This window comes from Erpetoichthys calabaricus, chromosome 11, assembly GCF_900747795.2.
Source record: "Erpetoichthys calabaricus chromosome 11, fErpCal1.3, whole genome shotgun sequence".
NCBI lineage: Eukaryota > Metazoa > Chordata > Cladistia > Polypteriformes > Polypteridae > Erpetoichthys > Erpetoichthys calabaricus.
Window position 1 is genome coordinate 105,049,124 of NC_041404.2, and position 12,572 is coordinate 105,061,695.

The 12,572-nt window shown below is 36.2% G+C and overlaps 1 protein-coding gene across 1 annotated transcript in view; it reads left to right on the plus strand.

Annotated features, from left to right (window-relative positions):
• Positions 1-12,572, plus strand: part of snrnp70 (small nuclear ribonucleoprotein 70 (U1)) — a 107,519-nt gene that overhangs the window by 32,504 nt on the left and 62,443 nt on the right. The window contains exon 5 of the mRNA XM_028813670.2: positions 2,156-2,220. Coding sequence (XP_028669503.1) covers positions 2,156-2,220 — 65 coding nt within the window. The remainder of the gene's footprint in view (positions 1-2,155; positions 2,221-12,572) is intronic.

The following is a 12,572-nucleotide window of genomic DNA, read 5'->3' on the forward strand; positions in this document are numbered from 1 at the left end:
ACAGTTTCCTGCTGCTCCATGTTCCGAACGTTGTTTAGGCTATTTTAAACCAGTGTTGCGATATAAGAAAAATCCACATCATAACAAAAATAAACTGTTTTTGGTATGAACCGGTATACCTCTCAGCACTACCCTCACCTTTTCTTTTGTCTACCCATCCTTCCCTGAAAATGTGTAACCTCTGTTATCCCAGTGTTCGTTATTTAGCAATGTTTCCGTTATCACTGTAATTGTGCTTGGCTTCATACAACACATGATTAAATACTCCAATTACGGTGGGCATCTATCCAGAGTGTATATGGATAGGCTGCAAATGCATGGCAATTACACTGCAAACTTTTTTAAAAGCTTTAGAATAAAGGTGCAAATCCAGTTTCCTCCTCTTTTGTATAAAGCAAGTTACCAATTTGTCAACCTCCTCTCTTTTGGGGTTCATCACGGTAGGTGCAACATTTTGTAAATGTTTTGTATGCACATTTTTACGGATAACTAAAATGAGTAGAAAAAGCCATTTGCAAAAGACATTTAGGAAGCGAAGTGTGAGGTAGAGTGTCCCGTTTCCGCCCCCCCCCGTCTTTTCATGCAGTCGTTGAGACTTTGTTGTTGCCAGTGTGAATTTAAACAGGTTAGAAAGTACTGGTCAGATTATGCAGTGATTGCAACTGCTGCCCAGTTCACGCATCTGTCATTCATATGTTTCTGTATTTGAGAAAGTGTACAGCCTTTTAGGAAGCTGAGGAGAAAATGTGAGATTTCAAAAATATACACCCATTAAAATGTCTTCCAGCTGGCTTCACTGTGTATAGTCACTGGTAATGGCTAGAACACCTTGCACAGTTTTTTTGGAATAAATAATCCCTAAGTACACCAGTGCGTTTGGGATGTGTATTGTGTTCTGTTGGCTCTGCAGGAAACATATATTCCCACAAGCAAAGTGACTTAGTGCAGTGGTACAATGGATGACTCATCCCATCACTTTCTCTAGAAAAAATTTCATGTAGATGTTGCAGCTGAAAGGCATACGTATTTAAAACACATTACACATGGGTCTGTCTCAATGTCTTAGTTTTTTCAGTTATCCCCCTTTTAATGTGTGCTTCATATGTTGATTGAATCTGTATATTCTATTCATTTCATCTAGCACTAAAATAACTTCATTCTCCACTACAGTTTTCAGTACAGAGCAGTGCAGCAGACCATAACTAATAAGGTGTAGTTAGAATAGAATCTTGCACGTCTAAATGGCCCAATAAGAAAGTGAAAAGGTGATGTGCCTCAAGCCACAGACAACTTTACTGTCTAAGATTGATTCCAAAAGTTGTAAAATTCGCATGAATGAGATGGTAGCTTGACTTGTGGATAGAAAATACCTTTGAATTTCCTTTTGTGTTAAATGGGATCACCATCCATATCTGAACAACTCTGAATGTGCTCTGTGTTGTCCACCAGTAGTGCATTTACATAGATTTTTTTTTGTGCTGTCAGGTGCAATCAGATCATGCCACATGTTAATTGGTTGTGTAAACAGATGTATTTTAGCTGCAAATTCTGCTTTCAAACTGCTTCTGTCACTTGACCATGCGCTGATGTAATATTTTTCTCTCAATACTGAATTTGGTCCTAGCCTACTTCAGTGTCCAAGAAAAGCTTATAAAGAGGGAAGATGGTTTCAAGAAAGATGCTGGCTAGAATATTTGTGTATTATGAGCAGAGAGGTATTTGTGTTTGTAAAGAAAATCTTTTGGTAGTTCGACATTCTAGCCCACACTAGGAATATAAAGTGTTCATTTGTGGCACTTAATATAATGGTTTTTAACACTCTGGCTTAGAAAGAAGATGCAAGATTAACCACAGATGGGCAACAAAATTGTAAACTGGAGCTGAAGACACTTGTTTTAGTATTTTCTAGCCAAAAGAACAGAGGTTGTCGATGAAAGGTTAAGCAGCAGGGCATTGCTGTTGAATGAACTTGCTGTAATATTTGAAGTTTAAAGTGTACTTGAGTACTTTTTGTACAGTGCATTTACAGTTTGTAATGAGTCAGTTTTGCAGTAGGGGTCTTTGCTAAAGATGCATGTTTATATTTAAGATATGTTGTAGAAAATAACTTTTACGTTTGACTTGCTATAATTTTTTTTTTTTCCTTACATGTTAGGGGATCCTCACAATGACCCCAATGCTCAAGGTGATGCTTTCAAGACATTATTTGTTGCGCGAGTGGTAAGTCGCATTTTTTCTACAGATTTTTTACTTTCAAAACTGACCTCTCCTTTTAATGAAGTTTAAAATGGTTTTTTTTATTTTTTTTTTTTTTTTTTTTTTTATAAATTGATACTTGTTAACTGGTGTTAATCTGTTTTCACATTATTCTATTCCTCACTTTTTTATGAAGTTAAAATAAACTAAAAATATGAATTATGGGTAGTGATTTAAGAAAAGTATACAGTTTGGTTTAACGTCTCATGTTCATTCTCATATTCATCAAGCAAATCTCACATTGGAGAACTGTTCTCCCTGTATATTAGCCTTTTAACTATAAATATTCAAGTCTAGTTTTGTCTAACGTAGGGCACTTACTTTGTAGTGTTTGCTGTAATTTGAAATGAGTGAATTTTTATGTAAACTAAATGCTGCTGTACTCCGTGTTACATTAACAGTTCTTATGAAGTATACCCCAAAGCACTGTTCAAATTCCTTTGAACTTTACTCCCTTTTTAACAAACTGCTGTAATTAGACGTTAAGTTTAGAACCCTGTGTAAGAAGCGTTTACACATTTCTGATTCCTTATATAAACTGTTTACCATATTTCTTGGAATTTCCCATTTCTGTGAAAGAAAATTAGATATTTGACTCGAACTATATATTCTAGACCTAGCAAAGCTAAATTTCTTTTAGAAGCCATTTATGTAATGAGTTAAATGTAGGCATTTTATCCTTAATTTGTCTTTTTACTTGCATCTCTACAACAAGGAAATGTCATTTGTTTTAGTATTTTGATTTTTAAACATTTAAACTTTATACATACAGGAGATGAGAAAGATATTTTTTATAAAGACAGATGTGTTAAATCTAAAAAAAATACATTTACATAATTTATTATATCGTATGATCAAAATCAGACCCTAAAGATTAGTGTGTTTAACCAGTTTAGGCCAATATTTAAGAAGTGATAATTTGTATTTTAAAATTAAATGTTGTTTGTGCAAATACAACTAACAATAAAACCAACCAACCAAAAAAAAAAAGCAATTATTAAAGGCAGTTGGAATTGATTTGTCTGCGTCCTTTTAAATTAACTGCAGTTTTTATGATTAGAAATTACTACTGGTGCTCCAATCATTTTTTAAGGGCTGATATCAGTCCATTTTCATGTTACTAGAACTGGCCAATTGAGATTTGTGTTATCGTATTTACTCGTGTACTACGAGAGAGAGCCCAAGCAGAAGTAAACATTACAGAAAAAATGTCCTTGTGTATGACACGCTCCTGATTTCCTAATGCTAATTTTCGGGGAAAAATTGAGCGCATGAAACATGCGTAAATACGGTATTTAGCATCTTAATCTTTTTAACTGCTAACCTCCTGTACAACTAGCCGCATAGAAGCCTTACAGGTCTGTATTAAAGTGTTTTTTTTGTAATTAAACTGCATGGCCCAGGTGTTACTATTTTTTATTAACAGTGAAATTCTGCAGACTTATTGTTCAGTAACTATAAAAATACTAAAAGTATGTTTTACAGGAATTTTATTTAAACTAGTAAAACAAGTACCAAAAATTGTATCCATAATACACGCATCATAAATGAAAATAAAAACAAACCACAATTCTAAGTTTTTTAAGAAAGTACAAGTCTAACAAGTTTATACATAATCAACATTTTTGGGGCTCTTAAGCTAACCAGTGTCACTGTTAGTGTTCGGAGTAATGCATTAAAAGTAACACATTATGTAGTCAGGTGACTACTTTATTAACTAGTATTGTGTTTGATTACTTTTTAAAGTGTTGGTACAGAAGCTTATTTTTACCATTCCAAAAAAATGCATTATTACACAGGAGTGTTTTTTGTGCAGAGATGTTACCTGCTGCTTTCGGTATAATATTGTGTATGCACACTATGGTTGTCTGACAGCTAAGGAAGAGCTTACGTACATGCGTAGTGTGCAATCAAGTAAGAGCTGAATAAAGTTTATATTTAATCCTGCATGTGCTGAGTGCTAAATTTAATTTGTCCAATTCAGAGTTGCAGGGAGCCAATGATTATTGAAGTAGAACTTCGTGTAAGACAAGAAACAAACGATTGGCAGAATGCCTGTCATTTTTTTGGACTAAGTTACACAGCCAATAAGAAAAGACTGCTGCATTAACTGAACAGTAACAGAAACCTATAGTGTTAGTTTAGTATACAGTAAATTCATTGAAAAAGGGGATAGGTATTATTTAATTCAGTACATGAAGGATTAAACATATTTATAAAATGCAAGAAAAATGTTCTGGATAATGGACTATCTGTTGTGTTGATCTCAGTTTGTGAGACTAAGGGATTGTTTCTCATACAGACTCCACATTAGAGAACCACAAGGAATGGTCCAATCTTTTCTTTTTTTTTTCCTTTTTCAAACTAAACGCCTCTGACTAATTACAACACCAGATCATGTCACTTACAGAAATGTTTTGATATTTCTGCACTTGTAGGATATATTAATAAGGGGGAGATGAGACAGAATGTAGGAGCCGAGTGGAAAGTTTTGTTTCTTGGTTCAGAAAGAATTGTCTGCAGCTTAACATACTAATTATTGACTTATGCAGCACCAGAGAGCCTCTACATTCTGTCACTGTTGATGGAATTAATGTAGAGGTAGTTCATTACTAAAAGCACTTGGGTCCATGCCAATGACAGGCTAGGTTGGTCTTGTAACACAAAGTAACTATATAAGAGGGTAGAACAGTGTGTGTAACAACTTCCTTTACATGTTCTATAACTGTGATAGCCAGTATGATTTTGGTGTGCTGTGCCGGTAACAGCACTTCAAGAGAGTCTCGAGGAATTAACAAGCTACCTAAAAAGTCAGGCTCATTTATGGGTCGCATACTCGCAACCACTGGAGATTAGTGAGAGACTGAAAACAAAACTAAGTGCTATTATGAACGGTGCTTCACATCTTTTCTTTCTTTCAGCCAACAAATTATTCAGCTGACCTGTGTCAAATGCATTCCGGAGCTGCTTTACACTATTGGCAGTACTCCTGTATAATGCCTCACTCTGACTGTAACTGTGAAGTCAGAAGTTTCCTCATTATGTGTAGGGGTCTGCACAGGCCTGAAGTTAAAGTCCGACCCAGCTCTTCCCTGACATCAATGTTCTCACTGACCCTGGTTTATTTTGCATAGCAGGATGAGTTCAATAAACAAAAATGTGTAATTAGAACAGTGGTGTAGTCAAGGTGGTGGGCACCATAAAATGCATAGTCTAAAAATGGAAGTGCACAAGTTACCTGAGAATATTTAAATGAATATTTAAAACTAGCCAACCCGCGGCGTAGCATATGCCGCATAATTATTTATTGATGGGTGAACACTTCCTGTAAGACACAGTTGTCCAAATGGGGTGGGTTTGAGGATACGACTGTGAGTGAATGAAAAGATGGAACTCTGGAGCGAGCAACATACAATTGTCCGTGACTGAAAACTGGTTTTGGCAGATACAGGCATATCTTTTTGAAAGTTTGTCCCTGCGCCTTATTAATTGTCATTGCAAAGGCCAATCTAACAGGAAATTGTCTGCGTGTAAACATAAAAGGCAAATTTGAATCTGATGGGGTCAGGAAAATCCGGGGAATATGGACAGTTTGTGAGGCAGCAGCTGCGATTGTTTTACACTCTAGTACATTGCCCTGAATGCTGGTGACAGTCAGTCTAGTGCCTTTACAGAGACTTCTTGCTGGCATGAGGTTTCTGAGAAGCATGATGACTGAACCAATTTTAAGTTTGAGTTTATGCGGAGGCATGCCAGTGGGAGTAAAACTGCTAAATTCTTCGGGGAATGAAAGTTGATGTGCGGGATCATCTGTGACGATGGAATCAACGCTGGTGAAAGTTACTTCGTCGGTAGGGATAAATTTCAGTACCTGTTCATTAAGGTGTAGCGAGTCTTCGTTGGTGATGCTTCATATAGCTTGCATACTGAGTTGTTCCAGAGTCACAGTTGAGAAGTCGATGTCACCACATAGTTGTTGAACGGGATCAGAAATAAAAGGAAAACAATGTGAAGGTAATGTTGCAGGTGTTCTGTTTTTCCTGTCTTGCGAAATCTTGTTCGTGAGGAAGAGCTGTCATATTTGTCGTCAGTGTAAGTACATGCATGTGACACCACAAAGGTTGCTTGTTAATGCAACCGGCGACAGTAAGTGCTAGAGTTGGCAGGCGAGGCTCTGTTGTGCGTACCCCATGACGCGGAAGGAGGGTTAGAGTTGGCGGGTGGGGCTCTGTGTTGCATGTGTGCGTATCCCATGGTCGGGCGACTTGGTGGATTATATATATATATAGACAAAAAGCAGCCGGTACCGAAAAGAACGATGAAAAGTCAGTGTGGCTCGGAGGTGCATGTGGACTGTAGCAGAGACGAAAGTGATTGAGGCGGTGTTTGGTGAGGTGCTGCGTGCCTCGAGAGTGAGGGTGGACTCGGAAGGAGGGTTAGAGTTAGCGGGCGGGCGCGGTCGTGCGTATCCCATGGTCTCTCTTGCGTGCCATGGTCGGCTACTTAGTGAATTGTTGGTGGGCGGGGCTCTGTCTTGCATGCGTCTTGCTTGCCATGGACTTAGTGAATTATATATATATAGACTAGCAAAATACCCGCGCTTCGCAGTGGAGAAGTAGTGTGTTAAAGAGGTTATGAAAAAAAAAAAGGAAACATTTTAAAAATAACGTAACATGATTGTCAATGTAATTGTGTTGTCATTGTTATGAGTGTTGCTGTCTTTTTTATATATATATATATATATATATATATATATATATATATATATATATAAATAATACACTAGTAGTGTGACGAGATCAGATTTGTCTTGTGAGATGCGTCTGGTCTCGCGAGAACGTGACGATATCCTTGCGTTACTGGCATGATGGAGTGTGAGGGAGAAGTAAGGATAGAAGATGCGCCCGCGACATTTAAATCGTTGGTGTGGCAACATTTTGGATTCCTTGTGGAAATAAGAAACGGCGAAAAAATGACAGACAAGACAAAGACAATTTGCAAACACTGTAAGAAATTAATACCGTACACCTCTGCTAACACAAGCACTATGCAAAAGCATTTAGAAAACAACCACAGCTCGTTACTAAAAGCTGCGCCTATGAAGAAAACGGAAAGCAATTCAGTTCGCATGAAAGGGCAAACAACCATAACAAATGCCTTTGCAGCTAAACTTCCACCATCCAATGCAAGAGCCACGGCAATAACAAGAGACATCGGCGTTTTCATTGCAGCCGATATGAGACCGTTTTCTGTGGTGGAAAATCTGGGATTTCGGCGACTCATCCACACAATGGAACCAAAGTATGCTATCCCGTGTCACGCACATTTTACTCGCACAGTGGTCCCGACCCTCTACAGGGAGTGCAAGGTAAACGTTGTACAGGCTCTGAAAGAGGCAGAAACCATCGCCATAACTACTGACGGTTGGACTTCTAGGTGTACACAGAGCTATATCACAATTACAGCCCACATTATCAACAGTAATTGGGAAATGGTACATTTTTTACTGCAGATGCGCCCACTTTTTGAATCACACACAGGGGCAAACGTCGCTGAAGTTTTACAAGAAGCTGTCACACAGTGGGGTCTTAAAAAGCCAAACCATTGCATCGATATTGTAAAAGACAATGCGTGTAATATGGATGTGGCTGTGCGCGAGGCAGGATTTGAGCCGCACATCAAATGCTTCACGCACACAATAAATCTCGCTACACAGGCTGGCCTCGGTGTTGCGCGTGTCGCTCGTTTGCTCGGGTGGGTGAGACGTGTAACTGCTTTTTTTCACCGGAGTTCGACAGCTGCCGCGGTACTGACGTCTAAGCAGAAGCTGCTACAACTGCCACCGCACAAATTAATAATGGATGTCACCACGCGATGGAATTAATCATTGGATATGCTGGTTTGTTACCTGGAGCAGCAGGCTGCTATAGCAGCAGCGCTCACCAGCCCAGAAATAAGACAAAATGCCCGAAACATTGACACACTGGATACCTGCGACATTGTCAATGCCGAATTTCTTGTGAAAAAATGTAGACATGCTTATATTCTTAAAAAAGAACATGACCATATCTTAGGCTGTTCTGTATAGGTCATTACCTCATTACCTAGGTCTTAGCTCTTTTTCCATGCTTAAGAAAATTTTGTTCATTGTTTTGCACTCTGAGTTTTAAGACAGCACTACTTTGATAGTTACACTAATTATGGTTAATTGCATGTAAAGGGATATTTGTGTTGTTTATTATTTATTTTTATTTATACTATTTAATTTTATTGTGCAATTAATTGCCTGTCAGTTTGTGGCAAAATATTTTGTAGTGTTTACATGTTATTACTGCATATCATTCATCAAAATAGAAGTTTTATTTCATAAAGTTGATTTCAAAATGGACATGCATTTTTTGCATTTTGTGTTTTTCAGTTAAATAAAAGGCTATTTTTGCGATATATTTAAACATTGAGGATTTCTTTAAAAAAAATGTCTAAAAGTCTTGTCTCGTGGGAAAAGCGTCTCGTCACACCCCTAATATACACGCATACATACACACACGCATACATACACACACGCATACATATATATACAGTGGACCCTTGACTTACGAACTCAATTCGTTCACGAGGGCTGGTTGTAACTCAAGTTGGTTGTAAGTCAAGACTATTTTTCCCATAAGAAATAATGGAAATACCCATAATGCGTTCCGAGCCTCCCACTGCAACACTTACTTAACCTTTTCATAATAAAAAAAGGGTTGTATAATGTGCATAATTTACCAAAACAATAATTTTTCTAATGTACTAACCAAAAAGTAATAAAGTGCCTAGCCTACCAGAAACAACAATTTCATACTGTACTCGCCATTTAATTTGACATCTTTGGGCTGCAGGAAGGGAGGAGGATGATAATGAAACTGAAGGCTTTTTAAAGGCTTTCTTTAACTTGCGCTCAGGCATTTGCAATCATTTCAATAGCTTCTTTTGCGTTAAATTTAATCTGCTTCTGCCTACAAGTTATTCTGACGAGAATTTTTCTCAGCATTTCCTTGCGATGATACAAGGAACTGTTTCTGAACTCTTCTGAGACCCCCCCACTCAATGGGAACGACATGCTGAAGTGCGTCCTGAAGCGCGATTTCCGCGACTGTGGAAGCTTGCTTGTCCATTGCCGGGCAGGGATATCACATGCATATCACCCATCGATATCTTTTCTGTTTGCTTTGGCTGAGAGACTCAGCACAGCTTTAAGCTGGCTTTTGCCCCAGCAACAGATAAACAGTCTTCCATACGGAGTTTGGACTTTGGCATGTCTTCTAGTTGGGGGAGGTCCCAAGAGAGTTTACAAACCTGACATTTTATTGAATGAGTGCCGCATTAATAGGAATGTTTCTGTTTGTTTACAATCGCGCAAGCGGATACACGTGACCGCATTCAGGTCGTAACGCAAGATGTTGGTCGTAAATCAAAATAAAAATTTTGGTCGTAAATCAAGTTGTTTGCATGTCAAGTCGGTCGTATATCAAGGGTCGACTGTATGTATGTGTATGTATATGTATATATATATATATATATACACCTACATATATACACCTACATATATATACACACATATATATCTCTAGACATATATATATATATATATATGTGTCAATCTATGTAATTGTGTTGTCATTGTTATGAGTGTTGCTGTCATAGATAGTTTTTCACACCACTATATATATATATATATATATATATATATATATATATATATTTGCCCCCTTCCTGATTTCTTATTCTTTTGCATGTTTGTCACACAAAATGTTTCTGATCATCAAACACATTTAACCATTAGTCAAATATAACACAAGTAAACACAAAATGCAGTTTTTAAATGATGGTTTTTATTATTTAGGGAGAAAAAAAATCCAAACCTACATGGCTCTGTGTGAAAAAGTAATTGCCCCCTTGTTAAAAAATAACCTAACTGTGGTGTATCACACCTGAGTTCAATTTCCGTAGCCACCCCCAGGCCTGATTACTGCCACACCTGTTTCAATCAAGAAATCACTTAAATAGGAGCTGCCTGACACAGAGAAGTAGACCAAAAGCACCTCAAAAGCTAGACATCATGCCAAGATCCAAAGAAATTGAGGAACAAATGAGAACAGAAGTAATTGAGATCTATCAGTCTGGTAAAGGTTATAAAGCCATTTCTAAAGCTTTGGGACTCCAGCGAACCACAGTGATTGCTGCTAAGGGTGGCCCAACCAGTTATTAGGTTCAGGGGCAATTACTTTTTCACACAGGGCCATGTAGGTTTGGATTTTTTTTCTCCCTAAATAATAATAACCACCATTTACAAACTGCATTTTGTGTTTACTTGTGTTATATTTGACTAATGGTTAAATGTGTTTGATCAGAAACATTGTGTAACAAACATGCAAAAGAATAAGAAATCAGGAAGGGGGCAAATAGTTTTTCACACCACTGTATGTGTGTAAATATAGCAAAATACCCACGCTTCGCAGCGGAGAAGTAGTGTGTTAAAGAGGTTATGTAACCATATATATATACATAAACATATATACATATCTACATATACACATCCATATATATATATATATATCTATATATATATATATATATCTATATCTATATCTATATATCTAAATCTATATCTATATATCTAAATCTATATCTCTATATATATATAGATAGATATATATATCTATACACATACAAATTTACATATCTACATATATATATATATATATATATATATATATATATATATATATAGATATATATAGATATATATAGATATATATATAGATATATATAGATATATATATATAGATATATATATATATAGATATAGATATATATATATAGATATATATATATAGATATAGACACACATACATTCACGTGTGTGTGTATGTATGTATGTATTCAGGAGCCAATAAGTATGCATGTATGTATGTATTCAGGAGCCAATAAGTATGTATGTATGTATTCAGGAGCCAATAAGTATGTATGTGTGTGTGTGTGTATTCAGGAGCCAATATGTATGTATGTATGTATTCAGGAGCCAATATGTATGTATGTATGTATGTATGTATGTATGTATGTATGTATGTATGTATGTATGTATGTATGTATGTATGTATGTATGTATGTATGTATGTATGTATGTATGTATGTATGTATGTATGTATGTATGTATGTATGTATGTATGTATGTATGTATGTATGTATGTATGTATGTATGTATGTATGTATGTATGTATGTATGTATGTATGTATGTATGTATGTATGTATGTATGTATGTATGTATGTATGTATGTATGTATGTATGTATGTATGTATGTATGTATTCAGGAGCCAATATGTATGCATGCATGTATGTATGTATGTATTCAGGAGCCAATATGTATGCATGCATGTATGTATGTATGTATTCAGGAGCCAATATGTATGCATGCATGTATGTATGCATGCATGCATACTTATTGGCTCCTGAATTTAGGATATAGCGGGTTGGATAATGGATGGATGGAAATCTGTATGCATAGCCCTATTTGCCCGTTTTCGTGTTTTTTCTTTCTTCAGTAATTTAGTAAACCCGGAGCTTGTCAGTTCAAATCCTGGTACTGACACCACTGTGTGACCCTGAGGAAGTCACTTCACCTGCCTGTGCTGCAAAAAACAAAAGTAATGTAACAAATTGTACCTCAGATGTTGCAAGTTGCTGGAAAAAAGGCATAAGTAAAAGAGATAAATATGTATTATACACATAGGAACTATTCATTTATTTTCAGTTAAGTCATCTGCAGCAAACTTTTATAAATGAGGGTGGTTTCTTCATTGATGTTTTCTCTTGGAGAGGTTTTTTCATTTCATTGAAAATTAAAGCAGCAGCTGCCAAAATATGTAGCTTTCTTATTAATTTTTCAACATTGTGTAAAATAAATTTATAAAGTAACACAAAAGGTTTAAATACTGGTTATCCTTTTACACTAAAAAATTGCTAAAGAGATACAAAAAAAGTAAAATGGATACGTTATTTTTCTTTGAGATTAAATATTACTGAAGAAAGAAAAAAAAAATTAAACAGCCAAATGGGGCTATGCATACGAAGTATTGCTTTTAAATTTTAATTAAGAAAAGAAAACCTTTTTTTTTTTTTTTAATATTTTTATTTTATTTTCATTGTAATCATTCCATACAAACAGATCAATTTATAACCCAACAAATTTGAAGACAAATCAAACCCCACCCCTGAGAAGGAGAGCTTAGCTAAAGGAAAATTGCTTTAAGCTTTTTAATAAGGCAACATTAG